Source organism: Saimiri boliviensis, chromosome 2, assembly GCF_048565385.1.
Source record: "Saimiri boliviensis isolate mSaiBol1 chromosome 2, mSaiBol1.pri, whole genome shotgun sequence".
Taxonomy (NCBI): domain Eukaryota; kingdom Metazoa; phylum Chordata; class Mammalia; order Primates; family Cebidae; genus Saimiri; species Saimiri boliviensis.
The window spans coordinates 23,116,447-23,134,541 of record NC_133450.1 but is presented as its reverse complement, the minus strand read 5'-3'; the positions used below and the strand labels follow the sequence as shown (position 1 = coordinate 23,134,541).

At 36.5% G+C, this 18,095-nt stretch overlaps 1 protein-coding gene and 1 pseudogene across 9 annotated transcripts in view; one reads left to right on the top strand and one right to left on the bottom strand.

The window, feature by feature from the left end:
• CEP128 (centrosomal protein 128) overlaps positions 1 to 18,095 on the bottom strand; it is a 476,123-nt gene that overhangs the window by 77,132 nt on the left and 380,896 nt on the right. For 8 of the 9 annotated variants that reach the window (XM_074392897.1, XM_074392891.1, XM_074392894.1 and 5 more), the window contains one exon: positions 11,223 to 11,246. The exons of the other annotated variant lie outside the window; for it this stretch is intronic. In XM_074392897.1, coding sequence (XP_074248998.1) covers positions 11,223 to 11,246 — 24 coding nt within the window. The remainder of the gene's footprint in view (positions 1 to 11,222; positions 11,247 to 18,095) is intronic. 9 annotated transcript variants of the gene reach the window in all.
• Positions 12,628 to 14,528, top strand: LOC141583407 (SAP domain-containing ribonucleoprotein pseudogene; annotated as a pseudogene).

Here is an 18,095-nt window from a genome sequence, read left to right as displayed (position 1 = left end):
ATTTCTACAGAGACACATGGGCATATTCTCATAATCCTGAACACCAAATCTTGAAGTTCAGCTAGTGTTCAATGAATCTTTCAGAGATATGCTAAAGCCTTTACAGTGTTGTTTTCTAAATCATATTTCTAAGAGTTTTCCAGTGTTTTATAATATTTCTCAATATAAACAAACATATGAGTATGTATTTTTCTCTATACAGCTTTAGATTAGGATTTACCCCAGTTTAAGTTGTGATAGCTCTGTAAGTATATTTTGGAAATAAGGGAGATAAGATTTAATTAGATGGGAAGCTGATTAAATGCTGACTAATTGCAACTACTAATTACACATTTGCTCTAAGTCAATGATTTTCAAAATTAAGTTTTAAAGCTATGCATCTTTCTCACACACAGGTTTTTAAGTTATCTAAATGTTTTTAATCATAAGTTTAAGTAGTTGCGAAGGATGACATTTTCTAGCAATACTGTAAAGAATGACATTTTCAAATAAAATTCATTTACATAAATAACATAAATGTATCCAGTAAACTTTAAGTATTTTATCCACTTAAAATATGACCCTCATTAAAACACGGATTTTTTTTTCTTGTTCTTTTTTCCCCTTTAGCTTATCCTAATATAAATGTTTTTATGGTCATAAGTGTTTTTATCAGTTACTCTGACATACTTCATCCTTCTCTGTAACAATGTATATATATAAATATCAAGAAAATAATGGTTTTTAAAATTCCCTGTGACCATAAAGCTCTGTTATACATTTTCATAGACTGTATTATTATTACAATTAATACTGAGTATATTACAGATTTTGAGAAAAATTATTAAATGTGAAGTGTAAAAAAAAATAATAATAACAAACCAAAGCTTCCAAAAGGTATATATCTCTTAATATAGATTCCTCTTCTCCCTGACTGAATTAGTCCACATAACCATAGCTAAATGCTAATCTTTGTTTGAAAAGGACAGGGTTTCATTTCATTTCTATTCCTATTACTTCTATAGATTTAATCACAAATCTTGTTCATACAAAAAGTACATGAGAATGAAAGTAGTTTTTTTAGAACAATGTTACTCAATTCTTCAATGTTTTTCTACTCTAATGGTAAATATTACACAGTGATGTGTAATCAAAACTAATTTTTTTTTGAGACAGAATTTTGCTCTTGTTTCCCAGGCTGGAGTGCAATGGCATGATCTTGGCTCACTGTAACCTCCGTCTCCCAGGTTCAAGTGATTCTCCTGCCTCAGCCTCCTGAGTAGCTGGGATTACAGGCATGCACCACGACACCCGGCTAATTTTCTATTTTTAGCAGAGAAGGGATTTCTCCATGTTGATCAGGCTTGTCTTGAACTCCCAGCCTTAGGTGATTCGCCCACCTCAGCCTCCCAAAGTGCTGGGATTACAGGCATGAGCCACCTGGCCAATTAATTTTAATAATCTATCAGCTCTACAAAGTTATATTTTGACTTTGCTGAAAGCAAAGAATCAGAAACCACCTGACTTACCAAAGACTATAATGTAGTTATTTAAACCATTTACTTCCTGTTTCAGGAAGGTGTATCAGAAAGGTTTTGTCAAGATTTATCATGTAACTGTTTTTCTTTCATTATGTGTATCTCAACATATACAGAAAGGGTTGAGACAAATAAAAATCTTGTTAACTTTAATACCATTCTAATAGTGTGATATGTTTTATATATTTATTTTATCTTGCATTAAACATGTTTCCATATAAGCCTCAGACCTACAGATCGGCAAAGCCAGTCTTCACTGTCAAACCAATAGGCAAATCACGCTTGCTTTACGGTACAAAAGAATCTGACTTCATTTCCCAATTCAATGGAATAGTTTTAATGTGTGTCTGTGAAAACTGTCTCACTTTTGAATCATAATTCCAAAACAGATAAATAGGTAAGGCATGGAGCTCTGCTAGAGTTTGTCACCTGGATGAAATAAGACTGTCATCTTTAATGATTTCTTATCTACACTCTCTTAAGCTTTGATTTCTGGAGCTATACACTCTTTGTTGATAGTAGAGTAGCGGAAGAGGTGAGGTTATTAAATAAAAATGTTTTCACCTCCCTCCCTAAACAGCAGCATATGTCTAATTCAGAACACCTCAATCCCAGTACCCCACATATCAAATACATCTCTTTGTTTACAAAAATATGTGTGCAACTAAGAAAGACAGGAAGTCTTACCTCAGGGCCTTGATTAAAGAAGGCCAGCAGGCACAAAAATCTTAAACTACCCCTTTGCTTGGCACCTTAAAGTGCCTGGGGGAATTCGCCATCATGGAACTCAGGATGGGTGAGAAGTAGGCCTGTTGTGTGTGTGTGTGTGTGTGTGTGTGTGTGTGTGTGTGTGTGTTTTAAATAAAGTGGGATAAAATCAATTATGAAAGGTAAGATGGCCTCTCAAAGCAGAGTCATTTTAGGAGAAAGTGTATCTAGAGACTGAGGTTATAAAAACCAATTCTCAATTATCTGGGCACGGTGGTGGGCACCTGTAATCTCAGCTACTTAGGAAGCTGAGGCAGGAGAACTGCTTGAATGCAGGAGACGGAGGTTGCAGTGAGCTGAGATCACGCCACTGCACCCCCAGCCTGAGGGACAGAGCAAGACTCCATCTCAAAAAAAAAAAAAAAAAAAAAAAAAAAAACTAAACTAAAAAACAATTAAAAACCAATTATCTGAAAACTGTTTGTATCTGACTACCTCTTGGAAGATCTTTGCATGCTCCTAGGGGCATGTTACCCCAGTTAGAACATGCTGTAACTTACCAGCTTTCTTTGAACATTACTGTTGGGGTCAGCATTAATCATTTTGCAGTGAAAACCTTTTTAAAAAGTTCTACTAACATGTTTCAATTTCCTTATTTTTTTTGGTGAAATATGTCACTGATACAAAATCACAAGTAAAATATATACATACAGTTTAAAGAAAATGACAGTCCTGTGATTTTAATTAGTGTCTCCCTGATTGCTAATGAAAAATGTCTTCACACATGTTTCTTTTTCAATAGAGGTGTTTTGTTGCCTTTTTTTTTCCCAGAAGTCTTCAGTTCAAAGGTTATGAAAATATTTGACTATTTTTTTGTTCTAAAAATCTTATAGTTTGCCATTCATATATAGGTTTTCTTTTTTTTTTTTTTTTAATTTAAGTTCTGGGATGCATGTGCAGAATGTGCAAACATAGGTTTGCTGTATCCATCAATACATCATCTAGGTTGTAAGATCTGCGTGCATTAGGTATTTGTCCTAAGGCTCTACTTCCCTTACCCCCAGTGAGAACACATGGACGCAGGGAGGGGAACATCACACACCCCCAACAGGCCCCGGTGTGTGATGTTCCCTTTCCTGCATCCATGTGTTCTCATTGTTCAACCCCCACTTATGAGTGAGAGCAACACATTTTTGCATCTGATATGAGATAAATGTTTGGTTTAATATTTTTAATACCATCTATGGAAAAGTCCATCCTTATTCCGCTGAAATGTGATGCCGATTGTGTCAAATATCAAGTTTTCATACATACCTATTTCTGTTTCTGGGTTCTCTATTTGATTAAAATGACCAACTTACATATTCCTGTGCCAAGACAACACTATCTTAATTTTCATAGCTTTAGTAGGCTTTGCTATATGTTTAAGAAAACTACCCTTTCCTCGTTCTTCAGAAATTTCTTGGCTAGAGTGTCTTCTCTACAAAGCACTTGTAATTATTTTGTTTTTAGTTTTTTTCTCTTATGCACTTTAAAGTTTTCATTAATTTTGCATTGTTATACTTTAATTATATTTTCTCAGTAATTGTTGCTTGGACTTAGAAGAAAAATATACTTTTTCAAAATCAAAGAACTGTTAAACTCTGCATTTTTTCATAATTCAACTATGAATTCCATGGGCATTTTATACAAACAAGAACAGTATTTGCAAATATCAGTTTTACCGCACTGGCTAGGACCAACTGCACAGGGTCTAGCACAAGTTGGAGAACAGCACATCCTTTGTTCCTGCTCAGAGAGGAGGACATCAGCATTTTAGTGGCAAGGTGATTTAGCCATAGACTGTTTTCCATATGACCTTTATCAGATTAAGAAAGTTTCCCTCTATTCTTAGTTTACTAGAAGGTTTATGATGATGATGATGACGGTGGTGGAATCAATGCTTCTTATTCATTTATCGGGATGGCCTTTTCAAATTTTATTTCTCCTTAATCTTTCACTATGATATAAATCACATTGATTAATTTTCTAATGTTAAACCAACTTGCTTAAGTCAACTGAACTGCTGGAATAAACTCAACTTCTTCATGATGAATTACCCTTTTTAAACACTCCTAAATTTATTTTGTGAATCTTTTGTATGTATTTCTGAATCCATGTTAATGACTAAGGCTCTAGTTTCCCCTCCTTACACTTCCTGTGCTTGGTTTTAGCACAGATGCCATGCCGACTCAGGATATAAATTGGGCATGTTTCCTTTTTTTCTGGTCTCTGGAAGAGTTTTTGTATAACTGAAATTATCAGCTCCTGGAACATTTGGTAGAACTTATGGAAAAAATTCTTTGGGCTTGGTGGCCCTTTTTTGATTAAATTTTAATTGATTAAAAATAGTTGACTTAAGCCGGGCGCGGTGGCTCAAGCCTGTAATCCCAGCACTTTGGGAGGCCGAGGCGGGTGGATCACGAGGTCGAGAGATCGAGACCATCCTGGTCAACATGGTGAAACCCCGTCTCTACTAAAAATACAAAAAATTAGCTGGGCATGGTGGCGCGTGCCTGTAATCCCAGCTACTCAGGAGGCTGAGGCAGGAGAATTGCCTGAACCCAGGAGGCGGAGGTTGCGGTGAGCCGAGATCGCGCCATTGCACTCCAACCTGGGTAACAAGAGCGAAACTCCGCCTCAAAAAAAAAAAAAAAAAAAAAAAAATAGTTGACTAAAATTATTTTTAAAAAATTTTCTTCTATTTCTTCTAAGTTTTGGAAAATCATATTTTTCTAGGAGTTTATTTATTTCTTCTAATTTGTAATTAGAAAATTATTCATAATACTGTGCTATGTGATTAAATTCTCCAAGACCTGTAGTTATATCCTTTTTTGCATTCATAATGGACAATGATCTTTTTTATTATGATTGGTTGGTCAAACAAGCAGCTTTACTTTGTTAGCCCTGTCTAATGCATGTTTTTTTCTACTTCATTAATTTTCAGTCTTTTCTTTATTTTTCCCTTCTTTTGTTTTCTTTAGGTTTTATTCTTCCCCCAACCCCGCCTTTTTTTTTTTTTTTTTTTTTTTTGAGACAAGAGTCCTGCTTTGTTGCCAGGTGCCAGGCTGGAGTGCAGTGGCACGATCTTGGCTCACTGCAGTCTCTGCTTCCAGGGTTCAAGCAATTCTTCTGCCTCAGCCTTCTGAGTAGCTGGGACTACAGGTGTGCGCCACCACACCCAGCTAATTTTTGTATTTTTTAGTAGAGACAGGGCTTCACCATATTGGCCAGGATGGTCTCGATCTCTTGACCTCGTGATCTGCCCGCCTAGGCCTCCCAAAGTGCTGGGATTACAGGCGTCAGCCACCATGCTCAGCCTTAATTTCTTATGTTGGATGATAAGCTCATTGATTTTTATCCCTTCTTTTTTAACGTAGCACTTAAACCTTTAAATTTCATCATCGATAATACTACTGCTATATCCCATACATTTTAACACATTAATATTTTAATCATTCAGTTCTATAGATTTTTTAATTTAGACTTTATTTTTTTGACCTGTGAATTGTTTACAAATTTGCTTTAAAATTTCTAAAAGCCTACGGTCTATATGATTGTATTTTTGAATCTTAGAAATTTTGGTCCATGGATATAAACAGAAATGGTACGTGCAACTTCCAGTTCCCACTACAGGGGAGTTACAATGCCCTCCTTTTCTTTCATTTTTTTTTCTAGTTAGTATGCAAATACAAGGGCCAGAGGTGGCACAGGCATTGGATCATGAGGACAGAGCAACAACATACTGAGTAGAGGAGCAAAAAGACAGAAGGAACATAGGGTTCTAACACCATGGGGACATTACCTGCCATGGATAGCTTATATTTGGATTAACACATGAGATAAATTAATTTTTATGTTACTTAACCCACTACTATTTTGGGGGTTTCACCAACTTTAACTATTACAAAGGTATGAGAATCTACATTATCATGGTATTAATGGAAATGAAAATAAAGACAGATTTACAGGGTGATATGAAAAACTGAATTTATATCACCAAGGTGAATTGCCTTATAATCCCTTTCACTTCCTGAAAGGACCCTGACTGTAGTATCTATATTTCCGTTTCTCCCATGATCTCCCACTTACTAAGTTTGCTAGTTCCCTTCTCTAAACAAGGGCATGCACTTTGAGTCTTCCTTCTTGCACCGAACTGCCCCGACTCCTACTTTTCCAAACACATGTCTAAGATTGGATTACCTCCCATGTGCACTTCCCGTCTTCCCACTTGCAATCTATCCCTACTCCATATCATCCTGCACACTGTCACTACATTTATAGACCACACACACCACACCATGATCTTTAACTGACAGCCATCAGTGGCACCCTGTTGGCTTAATACCTGTGCTCCCGCTTTCTACCTCCTAACCTTGTAATGCACATGGCAGAAAACGCAAGGTGATCACAGCACTCTTTCTGGAAGAGCAACCAGAAAAAAATCCCTCCCAACATAATCTTTCAGTAGCTACTATTGATCAGTACAAACTGTCATTTGGGAAGGACCTATTTAGATCCTGCAATAAAAGATCCCTGATGTAAAAAATACAAAACCATGATATGAAAAAATCAAACCTAAACTGCTTGGTTTGTATTGCAGAACTCCAGAATGTTTCCTATTACTCTCTCAAACTGTTATCTATCATTCTATACATTAACACCTATGAACCTACGGGGGAAAAAAATGTGAAAAGGTTTTGAAATGGAACAAAAACGGACTAGGTATCTTCAGTGAAGGACTAGTTTTTGCCTAGCACAACAATCTGGGTTTTCTGATTCTGCCTTGAGTTATTTATAACTTTATGAGTTGCAGATAACTGATTGCAATGTAAATGATTTTTGTTCACAGACAATAAATTTTGTCTGGGAGCGTTCCATTGATTTTCCCTCCCCATTGTAGAAGAAGCCAATTTTGCCTTTATTTAAAACACATTTCAGCACTCTGTAGTGCCTACATATGAGCGATTCTTTAAATGCTCCTTTAAGTCATTTGTAACTTCTTCTTCATTCCCTCATTAATTAATGAGTTAAATAAACACATTTGTCACGAGTTCATTTTATATGTGTATGGGAGTCATGATTTCACCTTTAAAAATCCTTTTAACAAACTCTTTTGTTCATTACTGCCTTTAGACTTTGATTACATCTCCAACATGAAAAGACTTCTCTGGCTCTTTCGACCTGACTCTACTGATTCTTCCTATTTCTGAAATAAATTTAAGCTCCTTATCATGTCCTGAAACTGCAAAATCCATGATTTTCACAGTGAACCCAGATCACGATGATGCCTCAATTTTCTTTACAATTATCTTTTCTTCAAAATAGTTTCTGCAAAATGCACCATCTTTTTCATTCATGTACTGTATTTTTTAAATCTTTTTACCTTTCATCATTAATTCATTTAAATGAATGTGTCTTCCTTCTTCAATTAGAGTACAAATTCCTTGAAGGCACTGATCACAATTTATTTTCCTGTTCTCTTCCTGGTGTCAACACAATGCCTCATATTGAGCCCACTGCTGAGTCCCATCCATGGCCCATGAGATGGGGCTCTCAATCAAGGTTTTTTTTTTTTTTTTTTCCCCCATGTAATCACTTAGCTATATTTAGGGAATCAACCCGTTCTATTTTGGCTGAAGGTGGTTCCATTCCAGAAAAATTTACATTCATATTTACTGAAGATGGTTAGAGCTTCTGTGAAATACCGAATAGAATACAGTACTAACCAGGAAGTCTAGCAAATAAAGAATACATTGCTGTGCTTCTGGGGAATTTCTTGCAACTACTGGATTAATGCTGTTTATTCCTAAGCACAGTCTTATGTGAGGTTGAGATATATTCAGTTTGACACACATTCCTTCATTCTACAAATGTTTATTGATTGTCTACTATATATCAAACATTTTTGACAGATCCTGGCAATGCATTTGCAAATAAAATGCAGTTTCTACTCCAAGGAGCTTACCTGCTAGTAAAGAAAGAGAGGGAAAAGTTGAGGAAGACAGGGAAAAGTGGATATGTGATTGTGACCTAAGCATATAGGTAACTGGTGGCAAGCTAAGTTGAATTTCTTATTATGATGAAAAGGCAATCTTCTTTTAGGGTATTATAACTACTGAACAGCTAAAATCAATCTATTATAAATACTCCTAATGGAATGGTGAAATTTCAAACATTTGGAGATTGATATCCCCATGATATATATCCTACATACAGTACCTTCTGTACTCTTAATAATAACTCAACCAAATATGGATCACCAATATTTTTCTAAGTTTTAAGGGCTGACTTGAGAAAGAATAATAAATGTTCTTGAGATGGCTTTCAGCATGTTTGATTTTATAAACTACAAAGTATTTTATCAGTTGAATAGTCTGCCAAGTACATTAAATTCTGTCCCTTAAAATGTCATATGAAATCAAAGGACTTCATAATATTTGATCATTAACATTACTGAGCATTTTAATTTTTATGGTTTTATTTATAATCATTTCAAATTGAAACTATCAAAAAACTACTGTTTAAAACCTAGTCCATTTAATCCATTTAATTTTTCCCATGATGACTTTTAATTTTACCTTTATTCTTATGCAAACCCTTAGGATAGGACATTTAAGATTCTATTCCTACAGAACAGAATCTTTATTTATCTAATCTTTTTGTTAGTGAAGAGATTAGATAAATAAAAGAATTAACAAATACAAATAGTCACTGTTGCTGAAAAAATTTTTCGTTTTGCATAGTATATAGGTAGAATTCAAATGATTAAATAAAAAAGTAATAGTCAATCACATAATGGTAACAATAACATATGCTTGGTCCTAAATATTTTCACAGGTATTTTCTCTCTTAATTCTTAAAATAACCTGATTAAATAATTTAAATAACTGTTTTCACAGATGAAGAAATCAAGAAAGAAGTCATTTGCTAAAGGCTGTATAAGTGGCATTTTGTAAGTCAAATCCAGGTCTTCAAACTCGAAATTCTATTTTTGTTCAAGTTTTTAAAAAGAGCCTTTAATTCACAAGCCAAATTCTGTTGGCAAGACACTTTCTAAGGCTAAGTAAAATCTATGTGGAAGAACACTAAACATTTTATTCACCAACAATGTCACCACACTGAAACTGAGATTAGCGTACTTTCTAAATGGCCCAGTTAAATCTCAGGAAGAAGCTATTCATCCACAGGTCTGGACACTGTCAGTTATCACTTGCTTGCATATTACTAAAATGTGGTAAGCATCTTTCCTCTCTTCATACTCACAAACACTTCATTTTTTATTAACTTTATTATCTAAAGAATTTTTCCTGCTATTAAAAATATAAGAAGAAAAAAAATCACCACTACTAAGATATTTGTAGTATTTTATATATTTTCTTAGCCTCCTAAAATGTAAAATATGTATATTTAATATTTTTGTCACACTTCATATATCTTACATCACTTTTTCATATATTAGCTTGGCAATATTTACTTTTTTTAAAACCTGACTTTTTATGGCTGCATAGTATTTCATCAAATAATTGAAAAACAGAAAGGAATAAAATTAAAATCCATAAATCTTATCTAACTTATCAGTGATGTGGTTACTCTATTTTGTTCTTTTTTTATATGCCTATATGTCATCATTAAGGGACACACAATTTTATATCTTGAATTTTTTTCCATTTAATATTATAAGCTTTTGCATAACCATTGTGGCATGTTGGATGAAAAATTCCTTACTCAATGGAACCATAACTTTATTGACAAACAATAAATTGGTTTTCCTTTTTTTTGGAGCCAGAGTCTTACACTGTCACCCAGGCTGGAGTGCAGTGGCATGAACTCCACTCACTGCAACCTCTGCCTCCCAGGTTCAAGCGATTCTCCTGCCTCAGCCTTCTGAGTAGCTGGGATTACAGGCACATGCCATTTCCCGCTAATTTTTGTATTTTTAGTAGAGACAGGGTTTCACCACATTGACCAGTCTAGTCTCGAACTCCTGACCTCAAGTGATTCAGCCTCCCAAAGTGCTCAGATTACAGGCATGAGCCATCATGCCCGGCCCTGGTTTTCCTTTTCATAATTTAAAAATAATTTTTCTTTTTTTTCTTTTTGAGACAGAGTTTTACTCTGTCACCAGGCTGGAGTGCAGTGGTGCAATCTCGGCTCACTGCAACCTCTGCCTCTGGGGTTCAAACAATTCTCCTGCCTCAGCCTCCCAAGTAGCTGGGACTACAGGCATGCGCTACCAAGTACAGCTAATTTTTTTGTATTTTTAGTAGAGACGGGGTTTCACCATGTTGACCATACTAGTCTCAAACTCCTGACCTCAGGTGATCTGCCTACCTGGGCCTCCCAAAGTGCGGGGATTACTGGCCTGAGCCACTACACCTGGCCAAAAATAATTTTTGAATAAATTTCAAATAATTTTTCTATAAATATTGTATGTATGTAGTTTTTGCATCTATGAACTTGAAAAATTATTTCTTACTAGTACATTCCTACGAGTAAGATTATTCAGAAAAAGCTGGCATGCTTTTATTCTTTTTGTGATACTGGTGAAAATAAGTTAAATGAATGTTAAAACCTTAGACTTGAAAGGATAAATAGAAACCTAACCTCAGTTTCTTATCAATCCTTTTAGTGATTGTAAACTACAATAAAAAACACACAAAGTAATGACTATATTTAAACTAATTATGTTTTTCATATATTAATACATTTTGACATCAGAAGTCCTGAGAGATGTGACCACTTAAATATGCTTATGTTTTTATTTAATTTATTTTTTCATTTTACAGTCTATATCCACATACCTTTTAGATACAGTTTAACTCCTTTTTCCCTTTGACATCTTAGGTGTAGTTTTAAAAATGATTTCTGAAACTGCTTCCTTTGGTGTGCTCTGAAATTCACATCAGGAGACAGCAGTAATTCTGACACAAGGAGAAAGAAAATGTCCCAACTTACCGTTTCTAATGCAATTACACGGTCCTGCAAAGAAAGCATGATATATAATTATAAAACGAAGGCTGTTAAAAATTGTTTCAAGTTTACTTAATTTATAGGTATTCAATTTACCATCTATATTAATAATTTATTTTAAAAATGTAAAAAATGAGAACTACTCAGAATGATCTCTGTAACAGAAAAACAGTCATCAAAGAATCACTGTATCTTTTTTCATCTTATTTAGTGTTAGGACTATTGGGTTTAACAGTAAATACTACAATTCTAGTACAAGTTACTAAAAGGAATAGATCTTACTACTTTCACAATGGTAAATTTATTGATAAGGATATAAAATGTTAGATGTGATTATACGAATCACAGCTAGACAAGAGCAGTGATACAGACAAGGAATTAAGCACACATAGTAGCTCTTAATTATATATACAGTGAAAAATGTGGCCTCCACAGCAAGGCAAAATTCAGACGTTTCTTCATCAATTAAAATAAATGAGTAAATCATTACTGAAAACAAGGCAGGAAAATAAGTCAGGAAGATATGGCACATGCATCCAATCCTGAGCCCAGATAGGTCTTCATTGCTTAGAGCATCTTAGAATGCTTACAGAAGGATTGGCTTTTAAGGGGGTCATTGATAAGTAGGCATCAAAAGCTGAATGATTAAGAAAATAAATGTTTGTATTCTCAACTCCATAACTGTACTCTCAAGCCTTTCCAGAGGTGATGTCTATAAACAGGAAGTCTTTACCAAATAAAGACCAAATATGAGAGAAAGCAGAGTGTGAAGATTTAAGAAAATGAAAAACTATACTTTTTAAGGAGGACCGAGGCCATTTGTCTTTGTTTTCTCTCATTTCAAGAACTGGAGGAGGCAAGGCGAGGTGGCTTATACCTGTAATTCCAGCGCTTTGGGAGGCCCAGGAGGGTAGCTCACCTGAGGTCGGGAGTTCGAGTTCAGCCTGGACAACCTGGCGAAAACTTTCTCTACTAAAACTTCAAAAATTAGCTAGGTGTGGTGGTGTGCACCTATAATCCCAGCTACTCAGGAGGCTGAAACAGGAGAATTGCTTGAACCTAGAAGGCAGAGATTGCCGTGAGCTGAGATCGTGCCATTGCACTCCAACCTGGGCAACAGAGCAAGACTACATATCAAAACAAAAACAAACAAAGAACTGGAGGAAATATGTGGAGTCCAGATTTTAAAAAATAAAATCAATCAATCATCTAAAGAAATGTAATGGTTAATACTGAGTGTCAACTTGATTGAATTGAAGGATACAGGGTGTTGATCCTGGGTGTCTGTGGGGTGTTACCAAAGGAGATTAGCATTTGAGTCAGTGGGCTGAGGAAGGCAGACCCACCGTTAATCTGGTGGGCACAATCTAATCAGCTGCCAGTGAATATAATGCAGGCAGAGAAATGTGAAAGGTGAGACAGGCCTAGCCTCCCAGCCTACATCTTTCTCCCATACTGGTGCTTGCTGCCTTCAAACACCGGACTCTCACTTCTTCAGTTTTGGGACTTGGACTGGCTCTCCTTGCTCCTCTGCTTGCAGACAGCCTATTGTGGGACCTTGTGAACATGTAAGTTAATCCTTAATAACTCCCCTTTATATATATATCTCCTATTAATTCTGTCCCTCTATGAGAAGCCTAACTAATACAGAAGTAAATGGAGAAATATGGAATAGAGAATGATTCAGCCCAGGTCTCTTGTGGCCCTGCAGGGACCCACATAGACCTATGACACTTAGAAGCAGAATGAACTCAGCCCCCATTGGCATTCTCTCAGTATCACATGAAACAGAGGGCTCACTTCTGAGGGCTTCTGCAAACTAACTTCCAACAATCAGACTGGGAAACAGTTGAACATTTCCACTCTGTAAACATTTAGCTATGTGGGCATGAGTTAAATGAATACATTATGCAAAATCAGCTCAAAGCAGACTGTTTCCAGCAATATAATCTGTTTAATTGCATTTTGTTGGCATACTTAAGAGGGCCTCACCCTTACCCTCATAATTTTCATAAAATAACTGCTATTTTGTTGGTGACTTGTATATTGTCACATTTGAGCACTTCATAATAAATGCGTACGATGCCTCAAGGGGACTTTGATCTATTGTTGCCAGTCATCTTATTCGTACTGCATCTGGGACAAAAACCATTCAGCAATACTTTAATATCCTTTGTAGATTGAACATAACCTCATTAGATGCCTTACACAGACAGAAACAGCCTTTGGGCATATCATATTTATATGAACCATCTTGGAAGGCTGAAAATATTTGCAGCCCCATTTGGGCCTTAAGTTTTCCCTATACCATGAGTTTGTGGGTTGGTATTAGTTAAGATTAACATATTTTAAAAGCACACCTAGAGCTGACTCAAAATAGGTGATTTCATATAATATCAGAACAGAATTAAACTGTCTTGATTCATATCTTAGTGTTGGCAAAGATGCACTGATAGCATTATAAGTTATGTGCTACTACCTTCATTTTACTTAAATATTTATAAGAAATAAGTGCCTAGTTGGGAGGGTTAACAAGACAGTGGAGCTCCATAAGCTGAAGCTTGCTGAACTAAAGCAAGAATGTCTTGCTTTGGAGACTAAGGGAATAAAGCAACACATTATCCACAGACTCCAGGCATATCTTGAAGAACATGCAGAAGAGGAGGCAAATGAAAAAGATGTACTGGGAGATGAAACAGAGAAAGAAGAAACAAAGCCTATCGTGTTCTCTGTCAAAGAGGGAGAAGCCCCTGAGAAACTGTTGATGTGGCAGCAGAGAAGAAAGTGGTGAAAATTACATTCGAAATACCGCAGAGAGAGAATGCGGAATGGGGCCAAACGATTCAATGTACCTGTGAGCTTGGAGAGTAAGAAAGCTGCCTGGGCAGCTAGGTTTGGGATTTCTTCAGTTCCGACAGGTCTGTCATCTGATAACAAACCTGTGGTTAACTTGGGTAAACTGAAGGAAAGAGCTCAAAGATTTGGTTTGAATGTCTCTTCAATCTCCAGAAAGTCTGAAGATGATGAGAAACTGAAAAAGAGGAAGGAGAGATTTGGGATTGTCACAAGTTCGGCTGGAACTGGAACCAACAGAGGATACAGAGGCAAAGAAGGGGAAAAGGGCAGAGCGCTTTGGGATCGCCGCATGAAAAGTTCTTGATGCGTTATTTTCTCCAGTGTTTTCCATTTGTCTCATTCTTCTTGGTTACATATATACCCAAATGCACAGTCATGTACCTACGTCCTGCCTTGCAATGAGTGAGCATGTACTCCAGGTACATGCAGCAGCAGTTTGACTATTAACTTTTAAGGTTGTTGTGTTTCTGTTTTTGATTATGTTGCTTGTTAATAATAAGAATAAGAAAAAAAAAGAAATATGTGCCTAGTTTATGTGACTATGGATTCATATGATCAAGACAACTCCATTTTGTTAAAATATGACAACTCCATTTTGTCAATAAATAAATGTATTTGAATCTACTGCAGTTATGCTTGTTTGTCTATAACCTACTCTATTCCAAAATGGTAGTGAGATAGCTTTCAATAAAAAATTTCTATGTCAAAAAATATGAGGAAATTAGAGAAATAGAAAATTTAGTTCATTAACCTGACTTTCTTTCAATTTGCCAATCAACCACAGCTAATAAGGTACCAGCCGTTGTTGTCAATTAGTGATTTTGTCTAATTTATAGTTTTCAGTCTCAATTATAGGCTGTAAATAGAAATTATTTCTAGTCTTTATGAACTTCTTATTTGATTTCAAAACTTAAAAAACGCATTTTGAAAACTTAAGTGGTTATAGTTGACACTGTTTTTGGTAGACAAAGTTATATACCTTTATATAAAAAATTATGCTACTACGTACCCTTATTCTCAAAGAAAATAAGCCAACAACACTGTAGCTTTTTTTTCCTTTACTTGCTTTTTCTTTCTTTTTTTTTTTTTTTGAGACAGGATCTCCCTCTGTCATTCAGTGCAGTGTCATAATCAGAGCTCCCTGGAGCCTCTACCTTCCAGGCTCAAGTGATCCTCCTACCTCAGCCTCCCAAGTAGCTGGGAGTATAGGTGTGCACCACCACACTCAGCTAATTTTTTTTTTTTTTAACTTTTTGTAGAGATGGGATCTCATATGTTACCCAGGGTTGTCTTGAACAGCTGGGCTCAAGCAATCCTTCTGCCTCGGCCTTCCCAAATGCTGGGATTACAGGCATGAACCACCACATCCAACTCAATATTGTAGCTTTGATATGCTTCATGATTAAAAAAAAAAAAAGCCAGTTTATATCCTAGAATGAACATATAATTACAACAAAATTAATTATATCTCTATAACCTCTCCTGTTCTACCCAGAGCTGCCTTTGTAATTTTTTTCCCTTTTTCTTTAATCCACAATTTTCATTTCAACCAATTAAAGTTCAACCTGCAGGTTCCTAACTCCACACACCCCTCCAACCCACCAATCCCTGAACCCCACTCCTAACACATTCTCAAGGCTTGATCCTGAAAAGAAAAGCATTGTGAGAATAATAAAAGGGCGTCAGGAGGTAGGAGAAGTGGAGACGGAAGACCACCTCCAGGAAGTAATGAAGATACTTCCATGCTATTTCAAGTGGTTTTAATAAATCAGTGGCTCTTATTTTGTAGTAACAGACTTTGAGAGTCTGATAAAACTTGATAAAACTCCCTAGGAAAATGTATACACAACACACATATGTAACTATATATATATATATATATATATACACATACACTTTTTGGGGAAATGCAGACTCTCTGAAGCCTATCCATGGGCCTCCAAGTCTTTTTATTCCAAAAAAAAAACACCTAAAATAAGACATAAGAATATTATAAAAATAAATTATTGTATTACACAAAATGTGTTTATTTCTCCTTTATGAAACATGTCTAGATAAATAACCTCAGTAAAAAAGAAATAAACAATTATGACTATAACTAAGGGCTCTTAAAGGGCAGAAGTAAAAATGCAAAACTCTAAGTGGGAGTGCAGGGCTCAACAAAAAACAAAGGAAAACTTTTCTTTAAATATTTGGAAGAAAAGAGTTTCCAAGCCTGGGTGCAGTGGCTCACACCTGTAATCCCAGCAGTTTGGGAGGCGGAGGGAGGCAGATCACCTGAGGTGGGGAGTTTGAGACCAGCCTGATCAACATGGAGAAACCTGTCTCTACTAAAAAAATTAGCCAGGAGTGGTGAAGCATGCCTATAATCCCAGGTATTCAGGAGGCAGAGGCAGGGGAATTGCTTGAACCTGGGAGGCAGAGGTTTTGGTGGGCCCAGATCACGACATTGCACTCCAGTCTGGGCAACAAGAGCAAAACTTCATCTCAAAAAAAAGAAAAAAGAGTTTTCTGGGAAATGTCCTGTTTTATTGCTACTGTTTCTATGTGATTGGATAGTCCCTCTTCTATTGTTCTTTAGTTGTAAGAAAGGGAAAGTTTAAGAAACACCTAAATTGACAACAAATAATTGTTTTTAAAAAATGTTTACTCTTAATGACTGTACGTGCAGTTGCTGCATAGACATTTAATTACAATGGAGGGGCACTAATAGCTGTTCTTACCGATAAGTGAATACTATACTTCCTAAGTAAAAATAATGCAGCTAGGCATCATGGTTTTTGTTTTTTGGTTTTTTTTTTTTTTTTTTTTTTGAGACAGAGTCTTGCTCTGTCTCCAGGTGCCAGTTTGGAGTGCAGTGGCATGATTTCGGCTCACTGCAACCTCTGCCTCCCGGGTTCAAGCAATTTCTCCTGCCTCAGCCTCCTGAGTAGCTGAGACTACAGGTGCACACCACCACACCAAGCTAATTTTTGTATTTTGTAGTAGAGACGGGATTTCACCACATTGGCCAGGATGGTCTTGATTTCTTGACCTCATGATCCGCCTGCCTGGGCCTCCCAAAGTGCTGGGATTACAGGCGTGAGCCACTGTGCCCGGCCAACATCATGTTTTAATTTATTCTGGGTTTCACAGATCAGGCAGGGAGAAGCCATATGCTATAGGCTTCCCCCAATATACAAATTATTTTGGGGGAAGCCTATGGCATTTGTACTATAAAAAGATATATTTTAATTTTTGAGGTTAATGAGGTTTTGAAAATGCCTTTGCAAAATTATAACTGAGGAAATTATGGCAGTGACAGAACTCAAAACTAACGGACTCTATCTTGCTTCTAACTCTTAAGCTGTCCTTGTTCAATCCTGGGTGTAGACCAAACTAACTCTGGGAAGGAATTCAGTTCACTATTTGACTCTGAAACAAAATTGATAACCACCCTTTTCCGAAAAGACCCGCTTCTTGCCTGGGGTGCAGGCTGCCTTTGCAGGACTAACAAATTAGCTACAAAATTAGAAATTAAGGCCAGGCACGGTGGTTCACGCTTGTAATCCCAGCACTTTGGGAGGCTGAGGCAGGCAGATCACGTGAGGACAGGATTTTGAGAGCAGCCTGGCTAACATGGTGAAATCCCTTTTCTACTAAAAATGCAGAAATTAGCTGGGCATGGTGGTGAATGCCTACGATCCCAGCTACTAGGGAGGCTGAGGCAGGAGAATAGCTTGAATCCAGGAGGAGGAAGTTGCAGTGAGCTGAGATGGTGCCCTTGTACTCCAGCCTGGGCAACAAGAGCAAAACTCCATCTCAAAAATAAAAAAAAGAAAAGAAAAGAAAAGAAAAAATAAATTACAATTTAGGAGTCATGCAGCCTCTGGCTCCCAGAGTCTGAGCCTCCCCAAATTGCTCCAGGGGATAACATCACTATCACAAAACCTAAGCTCAGTGCTTGAGATATTTTGCAGACCCTGCACTGGATGAATCAGCTGACATCATCCAGACCAGTAA